At 41.4% G+C, this 20702-nt stretch overlaps 2 protein-coding genes across 4 annotated transcripts; one reads left to right on the top strand and one right to left on the bottom strand.

The window, feature by feature from the left end:
• The first annotated feature begins 4871 nt into the window (after positions 1-4871).
• Positions 4872-12097, top strand: LOC137257701 (uncharacterized). 3 transcript variants are annotated; one of them, XM_067795086.1, is made up of 4 exons: positions 4872-5196; positions 7673-8177; positions 8676-8906; positions 9592-12097. In XM_067795086.1, exons 2-4 carry the CDS (start codon positions 7679-7681, stop codon positions 9897-9899), a joined length of 1038 nt encoding a protein of 345 aa, XP_067651187.1. In that variant the 5' UTR covers positions 4872-5196; positions 7673-7678; the 3' UTR covers positions 9900-12097. The 3 variants fall into 3 exon arrangements, with proteins under 3 accessions (XP_067651187.1, XP_067651188.1, XP_067651189.1); XM_067795087.1 differs by lacking the exon at positions 4872-5196 and adding an exon at positions 6973-7026 and having other exon boundaries at positions 9592-10638; XM_067795088.1 differs by lacking the exon at positions 4872-5196 and adding an exon at positions 6991-7467 and having other exon boundaries at positions 9592-10638.
• A 1686-nt stretch (positions 12098-13783) lies between these two features.
• LOC137257876 (uncharacterized) lies at positions 13784-18864 on the bottom strand. Its single transcript, XM_067795366.1, has 4 exons — positions 18777-18864; positions 17365-17743; positions 16627-16772; positions 13784-14868 (listed from the first exon to the last, which is right to left on the bottom strand). The coding sequence occupies exons 2-4, from the start codon at positions 17724-17726 to the stop codon at positions 14321-14323; spliced, it is 1056 nt and encodes a 351-aa protein (XP_067651467.1). The 5' UTR covers positions 17727-17743; positions 18777-18864; the 3' UTR covers positions 13784-14320.
• Positions 18865-20702: the final 1838 nt, after the last annotated feature.

Here is a 20702-nt window from a genome sequence, read left to right as displayed (position 1 = left end):
TCAAACACTCAGTTTGAAAATTCACAAAAGATAAAAAGACCCCATAAAATATTAATATCTGAAAACATCAGATTTTTTTACCTCACCACTGTACAAGTTTTACACCACAGAATAAGGGTGAGCTTTTGTACCTCTGGTTATGATAGACAACCATCACAGTGTTGTAGATGCTATGATATATAGTGGCCAGTATGTCTTGTTAGATGGCATGACAATAGGAATAAGGGCTTTTGAGTTTAAGGCATTTCATGTGGTGCATTTCCTTTTTGTAAGGCATTATGGGGATGGCATCAGTTTCTTTGATTTGATTTTCTTGTTACAAAAATGACTGATTTGGACCAGCAGTTAATATGCATCATTGCTGTGATAGGCATTTTCCTGATCTAGTCTTCGTACCACTATATTTCACCTCTTCAACATGTCTTACAAAGATATCTTGATATTAGACACTGTAATCAGTGTTTGCCCAAGACATGACAATTTAGGAGTCATCATGACTCCCTGGTGTCATGAGAGGGAGTCATGGTCATGTTTTAAGAAGTCAACTTCAGTATGGAACTTTCATCAAGACGTCAACTGTGATTGTTTAATAATGATAAAAAACAAGGTAAATCAGATCAGGCATTTTATCAGCACCAAGCAATTTAGTGACAAACAATAAAGTCAATTGTTTTAAATGTCAGCTAATTACAAGTTTAGATTATCTGACAAGTTTAGATTATCTGAACCCAGTTGCATTGCGTCAACAATGACACAAGCTTTTAAATTCACTGAGTACATGTATTTGAGATAATTTGCAAGTCAAATATGCAGGTTTTCTGCGGCATTACACCGTGTAATAAGTTTAATAGTACATGTATGTGCAATATACACTACAGGGCTTTGACATGAAGTGGTTTAACAAAGAAAAAGGAGGACCCTTTGTGAGAAAAGCTCCAGCAGCTTCTTGAGCATGGGAACATGATCGGTGTGAAGTTTTCCACATCTACCGATATCCTTTTTAGTGTCCTCGATTTTAGAAATTGTGATGATGAATCAGCGCATCAAATCCTTCTCAGAATTTATATCTACAATTTGTATGACTGTTACAAAGAAACTAACACCAGGAAGCCAGTGTCTACCTCACAGCAACATTCTTGACATACACAGTTAAGCGGTAAGATTTTGACTATAGAGACAAGCTTTATGAATAACAACTTCTTTATTATGAGTGAGTGTTATTTAGATAAGGATTCTTGTACTGTTGTTAATCAGGAATGAAAGGTCTCCTTCTCATAATAAAGAAGTTGTTATCAATCAAGTTTGTCTGTATTGTACTTCCCAGCTTCTGAAATGTGTTGTGTTAAATCTCAAACACTGATATTGTATTTCCACACCTATATTGAAGAAGTGATCTCTTTTGAAATGGTTTTGATATCCCTGCTAGAAGTTGTTATATGAGATTGTTATGTGTTGTATTTGTAATTGAACCATTATTACGAGGGTCTTGATGGGGGATTTTGCCTGTCATTAATCATTAAAATACAAAATACCAACATCTTTAGTCAGAAGCCGGGGGTTTTTTTTGGGTTTTTTTTGGGTGGTGGGGAGGGTATGTGTTTAGTTAGGTCAGACCAATTTTATTTCCTTTTTTACAGATCCACCATGCTGTATTTTTTTAAGAATAAGAAAAGAATAGAAAATTTTCCCCACTCAAAATATAAAATTCTAATGTTTTTATTGGCAAAAAAGTTAACCTTAAAAAGATACATGATTATCTTTTTGCCCCATATGCACTCTATAAAGTGCCAGAAGTAAACTAATTTTAGTATTTTAAGGAATATTAAATTGGAATTTTTTTCTCTCTCTCTCCTGTCTTTTGGCTTTCTGATGACATAAATCTGTAACATATAATTTGTCTAGCCTTAAGAAAAAATGCAAATGGGGAACAAGTTACCAGTCTGTATATAGGCATGTGGGCAACAGGTCGTGCTTTTGTTGCTGTCCAGTTATTAGTGTCTGTTATTAGTGTCTGTTATTAGTGTCTTATATGCGAAAGTCGGGTTTTGTTTTGTCATCAGATCAAATTGTATGATATTCTGATTACTAGTAACAGTAAAATTTCAGTTTACTATTTTAGATCAGCGTTTTACTTGAATATTTTGCTGTAAACATTACTTGTCTGTTCATAAGAAGATGTATAAAATTGCTTTACACATAACAGTATTCCCCATCTGGACCCTCTGTCACGCTTTCATTGTGTTGTAGTTATATGTATTTTGTTAATATTTTGTGGAGATGTTTTATAGATTTCCATTCAGATGAATACGTTAACAAGGATGGCATTGCTTGATGCTGCTGCAAGTACTCATGGATAGGAAAACCTACATGGTAGTTTTGGTGAACCAGTTTCATTTTATGATTCTCCACCTTTATATTTGAAACATATTTTAGACATTGTCATCGTTAATTATAGTGCTGCATGCACTAACAGATAAGAAAATCCAATACGTGTACATACTCCCCTATGTATATATTGTAAGTGCTGCGAAAGGAGCATCCAGTGGAAGATTTCTGTGTGTCCATGTTTGTCTCGTGTGATGATTTTATATGATGTAACTATGGAAATATTCTGTACTCAGGCAATCAGAACTGACAGTTCTCATCGTTCATGCTGTGAAACCTTTTCCTCCTTTCCTCCTCCTCACTTGTACTTGGTTGGTGGAAGTATGGTTTAATGGTACAAGACAGTGGGTAATGGTACAAGGCCCCATCAACAAGACGTTAGTAAGATGGTTGTAACTCCCATACTTTAACATATACTTAAACTGTCAAAGCTCTACTATCGCTTTGAGGAACGGGCTGGTGACTCACTCTGACTGAACGGATCTGTCTCCCAGCTGTGCTAGGGTGCTCCAATAACATTCGGAATTCACTCTGATTCTGATACTTGGTCATCTGACCAACTGTGTTTCACCTTCCGGTGAAATATAGCTAAAATATTGCTAAATGAAACATTCAACAATAACCAAAACCAAAAAATACAATTAGCTGAGTACTATATTGCCCACATTTTGTGCGCCAACAAATAAAAAAATATATGGCATTATTAAGCACAGACAGGGTTGCGTTTGTTTAGGATTCCAGTCATTCGTGACTCATTATCTCATTCTGTGACCTACAAGAAGACTTGTACCTATATGGTACCTTATTATTGCCAAGAATCATGGCAAACCAATCAAATTGCGCCATGTAAAGCTCAGTGACATGAGTAGTTATGAATGGGATTCCAGTTTCCACACATGTCAAATCTTTTTTGTATCCCAAGCCTATGAATGTGAAACTGACTCCAAGAAGCATGGGACAGACTGCAAAATTTTGTAGATTTCATATATTTCAGACAGAGCAGAGATGTTTTGCCATGCAATGTCATGGCTAAGTTTATATACTAACTTCATATATTATCCCAAAGATACCTCTTATATATGTCTCTGACATCACAAACGTTTTTGTTAAACACAGCATTATGAATACACTAGTTATTGAACACATTTTGCTTCGTTGTCATTTCACGGTATATGATAATTTCAAAGTCCTATTGACTAATATAATATTGTTTTCCATCCTTGACTGGAGATGTGTTTGTGTATTGTACTAGAGAGTTGTGATTTCGTGTTGATGTAGTGTTTTCTGTTCTGTGCATTATTCATGACCTAACAATATACAACCTGGAATAAAAGAATAGTAACAATCAGTTTTGTACTCTCTTGTATTTTGTTGGAAATAGTCCTGGAACTGATTTCATGCATTTGGCTCCCATTAAGACTCAACGTGGTTAGTGCATCGTGCTTGACAACCAGTATTGCCTGCTACAATATACCACGTTGCCTTCTGTAGTCCGTTTGGCTCAAAAGCAGACCGATGTATTGAAGTCTAGGTCGAAAACCAATAAACATAACATACTCAGTGGAACGCGGATCATAATCAGAGCATCATACCAACACTGTGAGGTTCTTGCAGAATATTTTTCTTCAAAAAGTTGTTTAACAAACTATCATAAAGATATTGACACACTTCACTGTTTGTTACAAGGGAGGAGGCGTAGAGAAAGGCACAGCCAGGTGTGCAAGAAAGCATGGAGACAGCACAGTAGAGTCAATGAATAAATACCTTTCGCTGCATTTATGCACGTGCTTCTCGAACAATATTCCAGTTATATGCCGGCGGTATATACATAAATGGATCTAGACCAGACAATGCAGTGATCAGCGGCCTGAACATCGAAATGAGCAATTGGGAACCGATGGCATGTCTCGACCAACCCAGCGAGCCTGACACATGATCCCATTAGTCGCCTCTTTCGACAAGCATCGGTTCCTGAAGACCAATTCTAACCCGAACTTCAAGGGTCGGTTTTAAACAGGCTGTCAATCAACGTCACTGACAGGTGCTGAGTTTGCCGAACCTGAAACGTCCGTGACAAAATGAGTGAGTGAGTCATTTTCACGCTGCTTTTAGCAATATTGAAGCAATATCACGGGGGTGGGGGACCAGGTATGGCCTTCACACATTGTGTCAACATGGGGAATCGAACCGGGGTCTTCGGTGTGATGAGCGAAACTTCGCGTTAACCACTAGACGACCTCTTTATCTAATTATCTATTATCTAATGTTGCGACGCTACAGCATAGATTCTAATGCTGATGTCAAGCGAGCTCTGCCGCACAGATCAGATTAATATTCGTCTGGTGGGAATTATATAAAGCAATATGGTATGCATGAAAGTGATTAACAATAACAAAACACATTTGTAGTTAATTCAGTAACAATTGCAGGAAGTCATCTGTTCGCAAAAGCAAAACAAAACATACATAGCTGATCAAACGATCACAATATACGTTTATTAGCGTGATCTAGTCGGGCAGGCTGTGAGTCGACGCACACTCTCGTTGATGTGCAAGGTTAAACACTGCATAGTTCATACTATAGATGTGGTGTTCAGCTGTGTAACACTTCCTTTTTCTGACTAAAGTTGCCTAGTTCATGTTTTATAGTTACCCGAGAATGTGATCGTCTCATGCTTGATAAGGTGACCCAATTCTGCACTGACCTAATTGGAGTGTATTTTATGACACGTGGTTTTGCATTTTCTTTTGGTACTTTATCAGGACTGGTTGAGGTGATCGGACGTCCAAGTCCAACACGAAGGTCAAACGGGTAAGTTAGCGTTTAATTGCTACATCTTTGTAGTTGATACATGCTTCCTATAAAGTATCACGAAAGGTGTGAAAGTATCGTCAGCCTCAGATTTCAGCAAGATTATACGTGAATTAAAGCTAGTGTTTTTAATACACTGTTGCAATTTCCAATGTACTGACAAGGACGGAAAATTATATGCAGTAAATATTCAACTGAGGTTTAACATTGTAAATAGTGCTGTTGCTATGCTTAATGTAATATGGGGTACGTATCTTCCATGAAAAATATTATACCTGTGACAAAAATATTTCATTCCTCTGATCCCACATGAACGAAATATGTGTCATCGCACCAGACATTCTGGACCGCAACATCAGATTCTGGTTGGAAAAGGCTATCAAAACGTAATGGACCTATAGTCAGTGTGCCTGTGGCAAGTAAAAATCCATTTGGGCCAGTAAATCGCCATTAACTGGCCCGACTGGCTAGTGAATTTTCATGGGGTCGTTTTGTAAGTGACTCTCACATGCAAGATTAGGGCCTGATCAAATGTGTTCATCATATTATAGCAGCTTAACGATGAAATCCCTGTCTGCATTTAAATTTCGGGCTAGTGAATTATTTTGTGGGCGCGTAACTTTCAGGGATAGCTAGCCCGACTGGCTGGCAAACATTGGAAACTATGGAAGCTAATATGAGTTGTACCGATTAGTGAATTCCTTGTCGGTACAACCAGCTCATCATTGCTCGTGACATGAAACCTGGATTGTCTGATCCAGGCTGTGACAGACCTCTGTGTTACAGCTGGAATATTTGCAGAGGATGGTGTTCAACAAATAATATCTTGTTCATATTTCAGCAGTTCAGTATACATTTCTGATGTTTTGACTGATAAGGAAATCTAAACTCAAATTCTGCTTCATACAAGAGGATGTAAAGAACAGAATTCAGCGATTTTCCGAAAGCAACTCGATGCCTGGAACACTAAAACTTGTCAAATTTTACCCTTTTTGTAACCATGAGACAGGCACCAATATTCTGACTAACGGCAGGTGACAAATTGAACAAATCCACCGATATGTCTGTAGATGTGATGACGTTACACACACTAACCCCTACAAATGACTATTGCCGTTGCTTACATTTATGAATAGGGTCTTCGACGTACTTTGTTCCAAGTGCCTCCTTTAGGAGACTGAGGACCAGTATCACGTTTGGGGTGAATGAGTTTTATTCTTGCAATGAGGCCACCGGCCCATTTTACATTTACTAGTCCTACACGTTGGTCGAATGTACATGTCAGACGTAAATTCTGGTCATGGGGTAAGTACAATATGCGCCCGGGGTAATGTTAAACCGGTATGCGTAGAAAAGCAGAAAATATGTTACAATATATCGCTGCATGGTCACAGACGTATGGTTGCATCGGGTTACTTATGTAGAATATTGTTAGTAACAATTGCGTTAACACACTTAATGAAATTCTATATCACCATGAAATTAAGTAAAGTCAGGTGTTAATGTCAGGTAAATCCCCGAAAGGTGTTTTACGTCGTATTCATGCATGACACCTATATTCGAGCCTGTACAACACATCAGGCTACTTGTAACCTTTGATACGAATATGGAGTGAGTGAGTTCAGTTTTACGCCGCATGGATACTGGCATGGCACGTGTCCTTTACGTGGGTTTTTGTAGGCCACACGGCATTGGAGACAAGTGTCCCTTAAGTAGATACTGTTTGGATTCATAGCACTAAGGACAGGTGCCCTTTAGCCAGGTATTGATAACTACACGCCGCTGGAGTCAGCTGTCTAGACACTCGTAGATCACATAGCGCTACAGTGCGTGAGTATTGTTTACGCTGCTTTCAGCAATATTCCAGCAACACCAAGGCCTTGGACACCAGAAATGGGCTTCACATACTCATGTTCACGTGTAGACTCGATCCCGGTCCTTCGGCGAGACGAGTGAGCACTTAAACAGCTGAGCTACCCCATCGTCCCGTAGCACAAGAGACAGTTGTCCTCAACCCTGGTGTTTTCTGTGTTATCTAGATACTGGAAGGTCATGCAACACTAGAGATATGTGTCCTTTTTCTAGGCATTGGCATGCCACAAGGCACTGGAGAAAGATGTCCTCCATCTAGACCCTCGGAGGTCACGTAGCACTGGAGACAAATGTTTTATAAATCTAGATACTGGAAGGTCAGGTGGCTCTAGAGATATGTGTCTTTTTTTCTGGGCATTGGTATGCCACGAGGCACAGACGCCCTTTATCTAGATACTGGTAGGTGACGCAGATTTTGGCAAGCCACAGTTGTCTGTTACCCGACAGACAAGGTCCAGTTGAAGTCCTCTTCGTTTGGGCACTATTTCCCCTTGTCTCTTTCATTATTTCAAAATCATTAGATTGACGCGAACACATGCATGTACTGCCAAAGATATAAACAAATGTGACCTTTCTCATGTCCATGAAAACAAATTTGTTCCAGCAAATCATGGACACCCAGAAATACCGGGACGCTAGCCTGAAGGCGGTCAACTGCCTCATTTCCCAGATGGACGAGAACGCCCTCTATCAACAAGAAGGACTTAAAGGGGAGTTCTCTGCTATTTACAAGCTGCCCACACAGCTCCTATTGTGGGGCAAGCAAGAAATCGCCAACAAGATCTTTGACCACGTGAAGAAGAACGTCCTTCAGCCTAATGGTGACTTCTATTCCTACCCGGAAAAGAAGGGGTGGGAAAGAAAATGCTGTAACCCCCTTCTTGCATATAACTGGCCATATATCAACGGGTGGATTTCCGTGGCTGCACAGAGGGGTGGCAGGTTCGACATCTCCGTGCCAGCCTTCAACTACATCAGGACCTTCTATGACCCTGTCCAGAAAGGCTTCCTCTGGAACCAGCCCTATAACCCGGATGTGGACACACTGGAACAGAGCCTCTGCGCCTTCATGTGTGGACATCTTGGTTACACAGCGCTGTTCTGTGGAGGTAGGTTTCATGGGTTTCACGACTTAATTAGGAAAAAAACTGATGATTGTACACAAGGATAACATTTGCTGTCATCATTGGTTTTTGTAATATGTACCGTTAACTACCGATTTAAGATTGTGAAATGAAGCATAACAGATTATGAAACAATGTATGAAACGAAAAGTGAAAATCAGTAATAATACCAGAGGTTCTCGAAAAATGTAACTGGAAATACCAAACCTTTACATACTTATAAGATGTCTTGAAATCAAGGTTTCGCGAACAAGTGGATGCATCTTACTCCACTACGTGGCCCTCATAAAAAACCTGGAAACAGCACGTGTACTGTGACTGACGCGTGACATGTATCATAGCAGTGTGAAGTGTATCATATTTAAGAAGTTTCTCTGAATGTTTATGATGCAGTTTCTCAAGTGATTTAGTCCGTTCTTTGATGAACCCTTGTCTTGTTAGTTCAGTTTTTCAAACATTCTGTTCCATCCGTGATCGAGCTAGACATGGAAGTAGCTCGGAGCACTGGAGACACTCTGATCAGATTTATGGACATCCAGCCCAACCTGGACGAGGAGTTCCTGATGAAGATGGACAGCCGAGGCCAAATCATCACATCCGGTTGGCCCGAAGATAAAGCTGTCTTCTTCCGGATCAAAAGGAAGGAGTCCCCCAACCTCTTCTATCAGTTGGGGTTTCCTGCAATCTTGCTGGCTAAACTGTACCTCGCCACCGGTAAGTGTGTGTGGGGTGGTGGTGTGGTGTGGTGTGGTGTGGTGTGTGTGTGTGTGTGTGGGGGGGGGGGGGGGGGGGATGGGGGGTGGTGTATGTGGGGGTGTCCCTACCATATTACTGGCTAAACTCGACTTCGCTACCGGTAAGTGCAGCTGGGGAGTTCCTACCATAATACTGGCTAAATTCGACATCGCTACCGGTAATTGCAGCTGGGGGTTTTCCGTCGTCTTGCCGACTAAACTCTGCATCGCCACCGGTAACTATATACGGCTGGGTCTTCTGTTCGCAGAAACCATAACGTAATATCTGTCAAAGAGGGTGAACCATATGTAATGGTGCCTATAAACCAAGTATTAGGCATCTGGGATTCTCACTCTTCACCCACATTGAAAACTATGTTACTGACAAACTGTCTGCTGCATCACACAAATATTCAAACGTCCGATTCAGTTCATATTTCTCCTTAGATACCTTTAGCGACGAATTCATACAATTTGCACTGCAATTATGCCTTCTACGCCAAATAAAGCCTGCTTCGATGAATATCGAAAATGGTTACTGTATGGTGTTATATATTTTAAAATACATTATCTGTCTTCTCTTTCACATTTTGTGTTTCTAAGTAGAAAAATCGGATCGCTCCATACCTTAAGTGGAGATTCTAATCAAACTTCGTCTCACTCAGGTACGAAGCGTTACCTTGAAGGAGCCAGACGCTATCTTGACTTCGCCTACTCCTGTGGAGAGTCCCTGTACTCCTTTATCAAGAGTCACAAGGTTGCATACGGAGCAGCACTCGTGGCCGCCATCACAAAGGAAGAAAAGTATGCAACCATGGCAACAAGAATATCAGACTTTATCATGTCCACGAGGACAGAGAGCGGCATGTTTCTGTCGTCGTCCGCATTACTGGAACGCTTCGACCAGACTGCGGAGAACATCGGCTGGATGAGAGAGATCGCGGTCGAGCTGGAGTCCTATCTCAGACGTTAACACTCTTCAACATCTTACATTTCACATTTTAAGATCCAAATGTTATATTTCTTGGGGTTTTCACGTGTTTACGTTTTCTATTCAAACTCGTCTTTTCGGGGTTTGGACCTGGATTCTAGTTAGTTCTAGCCAAGGCTTGATGCGATTTCACTATTTGCAGAAATTAGCATAATTATCATTGGGAAACATTCTCTGAATTTTTTTTTAAATGGTATAATTATTCCAGAACGTCAGGTATAGATGATTTGTATATTTTCAAATTGTGCACAGCCAAGTCGATTTCATGGACATGATATATGTTAAGTGTCAATCATGCTGTATGCTTGACATGCGCAGTGCGTAGTACATTGACCCTGTGTTGTTTGGTCATGCGACCCAGTTGAACTGTATCGGTAAACGTGATATGACATTGCATACTCATGTTTATCAATCTCCATCGTTCAGAGAGTTGTACTTTTGTTAAACAAAATCTTCGGATGGTAAATAAACGCTAAATACCCATAAGCCCTTGTCTGCTGAAGACAGATCGTACAATTCAGATATTTTCATGAGCATTCTTTTATATTTGATATCAATCAATGATGATATCGGGTGTTCGCGAATAGGTGATCGTATCCTTCTCCTGGCGCCCGTCATAAACACATGCAAAGGCGAGTCAATCGTTAAGGTCAGTTTTGTCGGCCGATACCTATTTCCTATTTTAATGCAGTGTTAAAGCCTAGTAAAACTTCAAATGACATTTGCTTTCATTTCTGACAAATGTGAATGAACATAGAAAGAAGATTAAAAGGGACCTAAATCTGTTACTCACGTAGAGTAGTGTAGACGAACGAGGACAGTTATTGGAGGTAGATATCTCCATCTTGACCCCGACGTTTGTGGCGACCTCAGCCAGATCAACAGACTCACAACAGACTTTGTTAATGCGACCTTCCTTCTTCCTTTATCAGATGAATATAATCTAGTATGCGAGCAGATACTCGTTCAACTGAAAACCCTTTGACACTGTTGTCAAGGAAGTAGTGTCATCCAAAAGTGTTTAACTGTTTGTTGTTTAACGCCGCACGCAGCAATATTCCAGCTATATGACAGTCGTCATAAGTTATCAGGTTTGGACTAGATAATCCACTGATCAACATGATGAACATTAATCAACGCAGTTGTGTCATGAATGAAATGTTACGTCCAGTATTATCGGGCTTCCGCCATTACTTGGGATGGTAGGGTAGCTTAGTGGTTAAAGCGTTCGCTCGCTACGCTGAAGACCCAGGTTCAATTCCCCACGTAGATGCAATGTGTGAAGCCCATTTATGGTTTCCATTGCCGTGATATAGTATTGAACATTGATTAAAGCGGCGTTTAACCATAGTCACGCGTTATGATTTGGGATCGTAAGCTCTTGCAATAAACAATCAACCAAGTTAGAATCCAACGGGAATTGAAGCTAAGTTTCGAACGTTTGAAACAATCCATGATACGTTACACCTATTACGAGGGCATGATTTGGACCGGAAATGGAAGTTGTCTCCCTTTCACATATACATGATAGTATGTCTTTTGTTACCGAATGGACAGCGTATCTAAATTGCCTAGATTGAAGCTCATGCTGTTGATCACTTGATTGTTTGATCCGGACTGATTATTTACAGACCGCAGTCATATAGCCGATATATTGCTGATGGCTGCGTAGAATTAAACGCTCTCACTCATAATGCACATGTCCACACGAAGCGGGCATGTCCATTATGTTTGTATGAAAAGAGTCAGTCAGATCAGGGTCAAGGTTGTTCCAGTCTGTCCTAGCGGTGACCCTAGACAGATAACACGTTAGGTCGGTCAAGGTTACTCACTTGCATCCGATAAACATAACACTATACAGACAGGGATAAATTTGACTGGCTTAACTCGTTTTCACAAAATATGGATTCGGGTAATTTTTGTTTCGTCATAAATTTGCATATGAAAATATGAAGTTTTTAGTAGAACGTCCTTCTTTCATTACGACAGGGATAACAGGATTGTTTAACAATTCATTCTAATGGCATCATAAGATTTTGAAAACAAAACAAAACAAAACAAACCTGTATTTAATGTAATGAGTGCTGCGGTTTTGAAAAAATCGTTTCTTCACCCATTTCATTCCAATTTGAAATATACTTGAATCATAACACATGAAACAATAGACGATTGGACAAGTGTAGATTAGATTTTTATTTTTTTAGATATTGTCAAAACAGTGATTTGAACCCGTGATAAGACGGGATCTTCAAATAGTCAAGTCTGGACCAGAAAATCCTGTGATTGACTATCGATCTCCACAGTGGGGATACGGTGTCATGCATCACTCAATTCAACGAAACTGCTCACCCCGAAGTAGCCTGTTATGGCAAACGCAGGGTTCTGACAATCGGGCTCTCCACGAGACCACTGGAGTAGGGTTCGCGGAAGCCTGGTAGTTCAAGCGTTCACTCAAGGTCCAGACCTGCTTTTCCACATGGGTGCAGTGGGTGAAGCCGATATCTGGTGTTCCCTGTCGTTCTGTCGCTGGCGTCCGTCCATCTACCCCAAGCATTGTTTATCGCTATTGGTGATGCACTAACAGAGGACGGGTGTCTGGTTTATATGGCATCACTGTAGATGACCGTCCCGTGCAAACTCAGGAGCTGTCATGGTAGACGTAACGTCTCCAAAACGATATTACGTTCAGGTGAACACAAAATATTCTAACTTCGTGTTGTTTTCCTTGATGTCCGCCATGTAAAACTTGTTCTACCTTCAAACCATCTATCAAAACCCATCTTTTCCGCCAAACCTTCTTCTGATCAATCTTCACTGCGCCTTGAGCATAATACCAAGTATGGAAAAAGCGCAATAGAAATCCACTATTAGTATCATTATAAAATTGCGAATCACAATTTATTCGGGTGAAACTAGTTTTTTTAGCAAAATCCCAGCAACATCTGAAATGGGCTTCGAGTAATGTACCCATGTGGGGGAATCGAGCCCGCGACGAGCGAACGCTTTAACCACAAGGCTAAACCAACCGGCCCGTTATATCACGAAGTCGAGGATGTCACTTCGAGAATGTGTATTGAAAGTTTCTTAAGTTTCCCAGTTATTTCCGTTGAATCTAGGCGCCGGATCTCCAATAAGAGCCACCCCGTAGTAACCGCCGGGTCTGAGTTTGATGACTTTAGTGAGTGAGTGAGTGAGTGAGTGAGTGAGTTTAGTTTTACGCCGCACTCAGCAATATTCCAGCTATATGGCGGCAGTCTGTAAATAATCGAGTCCGGACCAGACAATCCAGTGATCAAGAACATGAGCATCGATCTGCGCAATTGGGAACCGATGACATGTGTCAACCAAGTCAGCGAACCTGACCACCCGATCCCGTTAGTCGCCTCTTACGACAAGCATAGTCGCCTTTTATGGAAAGCATGGGTTGCTGAAGGCCTATTCTACCCCGTGACCTTCATGGGTCGATGAGGATGACTTTTAAAGCTCGCGGGCACTTATCAGATAAAAGAGGCTACTTCAACATAGACGATGTCATATAGCTAAGATATAGCTCCCATACCACAACATAGGCTAATGGTAGTCTTAGTGCTAAGGTTGTATTGGACTGATAAAACGGCGCACTGTGGGTTTTATCAGCATGAATATCGTGTTGATAAACCAAAGATTGCTATCAAGTGGGAAGTTTGGATTCACACACAATCAGTGGATCCTGGCGCAAATGTGGGACATAACTCTGCATTGCGAAATATGGTCCAAGAAACCAAGAAACGACAAACGAAGCGCTACCTGGACTACCGGGGCACCTTTGAAGTCAATATGTAACCATATACATAACTAGATAGATTCGTAAAAAGCACTCAAGTAAATTTGTGAATAGTGGATTTATTGGACACATGTAAGATCCATACAGGCCAACCTGACAAGGTGACGCCGCTCAATATATAGTAGCTCTGTTTCATGTATATCTCATGGTCCGTGTGTGAAATCAGGAAATTTGTAAATTGCTTGTCAATTAATTGACCATTTTAGGCATTTTACAATCAATTTAAAAATTGCCTTATTTAAACAATGACTGGAACATATACATACACACACACACACACACACACACACACACACACACACACACACACACACACACACACACAAACGGAAAAGCTGTTTACATGTGTTAGTGAGTTTAGTTTTACACCGCAATCAACAATATTCCAGCCATATGCCATCGGTCTGGAAATAATTAGACCTTGTTGAAGCAGAACATTTCGTCACAAACTAACAAGCTAATTGTATGCGGACAACAAACTCTTGGAGTTCGGACTCTTCCATTTTCTCATTTCCCTTTAATATATGGAAGGAAAAAGGTATAGATATTGTCATAGCAACACACGTGTTTACAGGTGAACCTAATCCTGCTCAAACACATCAAATTCCACAAACATTTCTCTGTACCAACCCGCGTTTTCTGATGTCTGATCAAATATATCTAGAATCGGGCACTCTGGCAAGAAGCGGCCATCTTCACCTTGATGCCCGAGGATGCTGTCGGCGATTGTCTCCGCCATGTTCTTATACTTCTCCTCCTTTGTGGCCGCAGCGAGAAGTCCCGTTCCGTACATCACCTTGTGGCTCTTCTCATAGGTGAGAACGTCGTTATGGCATGAGTGTGCAAAGTCGGCCACCTTCTTGGAGTAATCCAGGTAGCGCTGTTCACCCGTGGCGAGAAACAGCTTGTACAGAAATATGATTGGGTAGCCGAGCTGCCAATACATCTGACCTCCCTCTTTTCTCTTAACGATGAAGAAGAGGGTCTTCTTGGGGTCGTCGCCCCAGCCCTCTGTGATTACCTCACCCTTGTCACCTGATATCTTCATATACAGGCATTCGTCCAAGTTGGGCTGGCCGTCAAACGCTTTAATGATGGCGTCCCCAGTTGATCTCGCCTTCTCCATGTCTGCGTGTATTAGGACAGAGGTTATTTCATTGGTTCATTTACATATCCGTGAAATACGTTAGCCACATATGTGACCAATCACGGAATGTTGTTTAAAGGAGAATACGAGTGAATTGCAATAATTCGGTGACTGAAAGATATAGTAATCATAAACATATTCAGAAATTTTCAACTTGAAAATTCGCATACTTTTGTTTTAAAAGCGAAATCAGTTTCAGTGATTGTGAGCTCCGGCGATTATGCATATTTCGCGAGTGCTCACGTGACCTTTCCGCCCGTGACGTCATATGTGACATACATATTTTTTTTGAAATTTTGATTACGGTAAGTGTTTTTAGGGTGCTTCCTTCCATTATTGCAAAAAACACAAAACGTTCGTATTCTCCTTTAATGTCGCTCTAATGAATATATAACGTTTATCAAATAACCTATATTATGAATTTGGTTGGTTGGTTGGTTGGTTGGTTGGCTGATGCTTAATGCGGCCCTCAGCAATATTCAAGCTACATGGTGGCGGTCTGTGAATAATCGAGTCTGAACCAGACAATTCTGTGATCAACAACAATCGATCTACGTGTCAGCCACGACGATGACGTGTCAGTCTAGTCAGCGAGCCTGACCACTCGATCCCGCTAGTCGCCTTTTACTACAAGCACCAATTCTAAACCAGATCTTTACGGATACTAGGGATAAGGAAACCAAGGGACTAAAATCACGGGCAACAATCCAGCGTGTACAATGACATACCACCTGCCTTGTCAGGGCCTGACCAGCCTTTTATGAGTATAGGATACTAGGGATAAGGAAACCAAGGGACTAACAGCAACAATCCTGCGTGTACAATGACATACCACCTGCCTTGTCAGGGCCTGACCAGCCTTTTATGAGTATAGGATACTAGGGATAAGGAAACCAAGGGACTAACAGCAACAATCCTGCGTGTACAATGACATACCACCTGCCTTGTCAGGGCCTGACCAGCCTTTTATGAGTATAGGATACTAGGGATAAGGAAACCAAGGGACTAACAGCAACAATCCTGCGTGTACAATGACATACCACCTGCCTTGTCAGGGCCTGACCAGCCTTTTATGAGTATAGGATACTAGGGATAAGGAAACCAAGGGACTAACAGCAACAATCCAGCGTGTACAATGACATACCACCTGCCTTGTCAGGGCCTGACCAGCCTATCCCGAGTAGTTTCCCGAGACAAGGATAGGATACTTGGGACCTATCATGACCAGCAATATCGCCATGTTCGTTGGAATCGTTTCCGGTCCGATCCAGTTAAACATACTTATGTTCTTGGGCACAATCCATATTGAAGAAACTCGTTAATGAAATCTGTTAAAATCAAATGTATAGCTCGTGGTCTACAAATATATACCACTGATTGCCCATGTTAATGACGATATATACATTAGCAAACACTGATTTTTTGTTATGAGTCGGGACATACTGCTGAGTTCCAAAGAGTTAGGCTGAAGCCGTTCCAACTGTTATGGCCAGGCAGGGGCTGACGCAGCTTTTTGAGAAAGGATGGGTGCATACTTCATTTTCACGGGCAACTTTCAGGACAAAATGGAGTGCGCGCGCACAGACACACACGCGCCCGTGCACGCACACAGACAGAGAGAGGATCCTCCTATGAAGGCAGCAAATGGTATTGGGTAAAACTAACAAGCAAATCTACAGATACCACTGCGTCGCGGTGACATGAATGTTGAACATTGAGTTACATGAGAGATGAACTACCTCCAAAGAAGAGACAGGTAAAGCCCAGGTGAGAGTTGAGGAAAATACAACTGGACTGGTCCACGCCTTTTCCCTCTTTGGCAGCGTCGTACGGCTCACACCAGTTGAATGCTCCCAGAGTTGGGTTCCAGAATGTCTGCAGATATCTGGAGATACGTGAGAAAGTGACTACAGCTGAACGAAGCTTATTGGCAATATCACATGGCCATACACACCAAGAACAGCTTGGGGAATCGAACTCTTGCATTTAGCGTGACGGGGATCCCGGCTGAAGGTAACAGTGAGACAATACAGACACATGGCGAAAATGTAGGTACAATTATTATATACTTAGATCTTAGTGGTTAACACTATTTCCCGATCGGTATTCTGGGAATCAAATGAAGACTAGACAATGCAGTGACTGACAGAACAAACGTGATGTACATCAATGCGATAACATGCATCAACCTGGTCAGCGAATATGGCCCTCGATCTCTTTCGTTACCTCTTACGACAAGCAAAGTAGACTTTATACACATCTCGGCCCTGAAGATCACCATAACCTGAATCTCCAAATGGGAAATTTCCATGCGGACACTTATACTGACACTTAGTTTATATATATAGACTTGAGTGTAAACTGGGCTTCCGCAGGACAGCAAGGTTAGCCAGGTTAACCTGCAAGTAAATTTCGTTAAAGCCTCCTTGTAATATCAGTCAGTGAATCAACATTAAAAACATGTAGAATGGACCTACTTGAAAGATGGGTATGAGATGTCGAATCTTCCCGCCTTCTGCGCAGCCATACAAATCCAGGCGTTGACGTACGGCCAGTTATAGGTCACGTGCCAGTCACTCGTTTTCCGCTCCCAACCGGTTTTCTCCGGAAAAGACAGAAAGTCTCCGTTTGGTTGCATGAAGTTCTTCTTTAGGTTGTTGAGCAGTCGGTTGGCCTCTCTCGGTCTACCATCGAGAAGTAGTTGGTTGGGTAGTTTGTACATGGAGTCGATGTCGTACCGGACATCCTCCCCAGTGAACTGCCCGTTCTCGTCCAGGCTGGCGGACATGAACTTGACCCCTTTACGGCTGGCATCCATATACTTCTGGTACTTCGCCATCTTGAATTACTGGAAGACTGGAAAAAAAATTGCTTTCAATTTTCGTTTTCGTAACCCATCCATAGTATCATTCGAGGGACTTTTCATGAATCAAAGAAACGAAACAGCCAAGCACACCCAACTACGTTAGCACTTCGGAAATATCGAATTACTGATATATGGACAGTCACGCCTCCTACGAAAACACTAACGACTGAGTGAGTGAGTGAGTGAAGTTTACGCAGCGTTTAGCATGTAAGTCAAAGGGTCTGTAAGTCTCTCGAGGTGCTACTTCCGGTACTTCCCGGCTCCCTTTGCGCGGGTCAACTTGCGATAGGCGTGGCGGGGCCCAGCTTACTTCCGGTACGAGATTTCCGGTGTCAAGCGTATATTCAATAACGACCGCCGAAAATGACTTTACTAGATCGGACCAAGTGCACAGCTATGTATGGCTGACACAGCCCTTGACAGTCGTAACCGTTCTCGAATTTGGGATAGTTCGATTATTACTTGAACGAACTGAAGTAGAGCATAGGTGATGGTCATGAATTCAAACATTATGTTAGCCTTGACTTTTGTTAATGACAGTGCCACTTAATGGGTTAACAACAACACGGGGGACACTCTCCTTCAACATCTGAGTGAGTGAGTTTAGGTTTACGCCACACTCAGCATTATTCCAGCTGTATGGCTGCGATCTATAAATATTCCAATCCGAACCAAAGAATAAAGTGATCAACAGCATGAGCATCTGCGCAGTTGAGATACGATGACCTGTATCAAACAAGTCAGCGAGCCTGACCCTCCATCTCGTTTGTCTTCTATTACGACAAGCATTGGTTACTGAAGGTCAGGTCTAACGTGAATCTTCTACACAACACCTAATACATGAAATAGATGAAATACTGGTCAAAACGGTCGTTATCTCACTCTCCAGCTTTGAACAAACAGAAGACCAAGACTCGAGACCGACCTGTATAAGGCAGTGAAATATAACAATACAGTAACGATATTTCAAAGTGGTTTCACGATTAGAATCTGTGTCCTCCTAAGTTAGATTGGTTAACGTACCTTTTCTTCTCCAAGGATTCTGTGAGAGACGACTCAAGTGGCGTGATATACACTTATATACATCCCTCTAAACACTTATCTTATCACTGGTTACACGTAAATACGTACATACAATGAACTTTGTGTTGGACAATATCGTTAAACATTTAGGGGCAGCAGAACATTTCATAGTCGTCATCTTGTGTCGTTGACAATCGCAGCTAGTTTTACGATTAGGCCATGATAAACAACAGGGCAGTTTGGTGAACGATTGCACATTAAATATTCATTGCTCCATTTCTTGATCTTAAACACCCATATACACTTGTTACGATAGCCATTGGCCAAAACACATGACGTCACAGTGGTGCTCACCTGATAGTAACATAATAATGCTGAAAGTCTATATAACGCTAAATGCAACCATCAGTGGGTGCTCAAAGCGCAACAAAATACGAGAGAGTACGTGTGACGACATAAAGGGGTCCATGGAAAAAACGATAGATACACAAAAAAGTATTGCCACTCCGCATGGTTTTCATTTTATCGATAAGTTACCATTAACCAGAGCAAAGGAATTTATCCCCAACTCAATCTGAATTATATCAGGATAAAATGACAGTCAAGGAACATTTTAACTATAAACTTCAATGCAAAGAACGAAATACTGCAATTATGCATTGTGAAGTGAAGTCACTTTCAGATTCAGACTAACTACCCTCAAAATATCACATGGATTTATGTAATCTGGTCTAACCTCCGAGGTTACAATATTCATTTCAGTGCGAATTCAACAATGATAACTGTATTTATCCATCCAAAGTATCCACACAATTCAAGCCTATAGATTTACCTACAGCATGAGACATACAGCACAAAAATCAAAGCAATATTTGAGCCAGGGTCTTCGGAGGCTCGAAAAATCGTGATTTCTCGATTCTGAGTCACAATCCCTGCTCAGAATTTGTATAGGTAACGCCCCTATTTTCTTGTAATTTCACAGTATACACAAACGACATGCACCAAACCAAAATCGACATTCTGTCGGATACACCTACACTTAACTGTGATAATGACTTTACGTACATTTATTCATCGCAAACAAATTGTGTCATGCCCGTTCGCCACTAACGACCTTTGGTCTTCACCTGCCCTCTATAACTCTATCTTCCTTGAATGTGCTATATGTTCTCAGTTCATTGCTGTTTGTAAGATTTTTATCGGTCCACATCTCTTTAAACCAAAATTCATGATCAATTTTGGCTTATTGTTTTTTAATTATTTTGTTGGAATCTTTCACACTCTTCTCACTTTTTACCGTATGTATTCAATAAATCGGCTGCAAAGGTAACAACTTTAAGTGAGATGAATTTCACGCCGCTTTAGGGGAAGATACATTTTATTTGAATTTGAACAAAAGAATGTTCAACATGAACATGTAAAACTTCTTTCACTCGGTATGAGTATGTGTAGCAATATTCCAGCAATATCACCGCGAGTGACACCAGAAATAGGCTTAACACATGTGGGGAATCAAACCCGCGCCTTCGGCGTGACGAGCGAACGGTTTAACCACTGGGCTACCCCACCGACCCTTAACAGCTTTGAAACAACGTTGTACGGTGGTGATACTGGTACTTATGGTCTTGAAGAAGAGATAGTTTGAGACGTTATCAGCAGCAACAGACAGGTCATGATGGTTTGCCACAAGTCCTCTCGCCCTCAGTTTTGCTGAGTATGAATGATACCCACACCCACTTTAGGACAGATAGCTGTTGTCAGGTATCGCATGTTATCCTCACATATATCTTCACTCTTGACCTGCATACAGTCAGCATACGTGATGTTTGACACCATTCGTCAACACTCGCCCCTTTCCGTAACCGCCAAGAAGACGCTAGTGACGTATCCCGGAATAACACGAGTTGGTCACGAATGGTTTAACGC

The sequence above is a fragment of the Haliotis asinina genome, chromosome 12, assembly GCF_037392515.1.
Source record: "Haliotis asinina isolate JCU_RB_2024 chromosome 12, JCU_Hal_asi_v2, whole genome shotgun sequence".
NCBI classification, from domain to species: Eukaryota; Metazoa; Mollusca; class Gastropoda; order Lepetellida; family Haliotidae; genus Haliotis; species Haliotis asinina.
The sequence above is the reverse complement of the archived record's forward strand: the minus strand, read 5'-3'. Positions and strand labels throughout refer to the sequence as shown.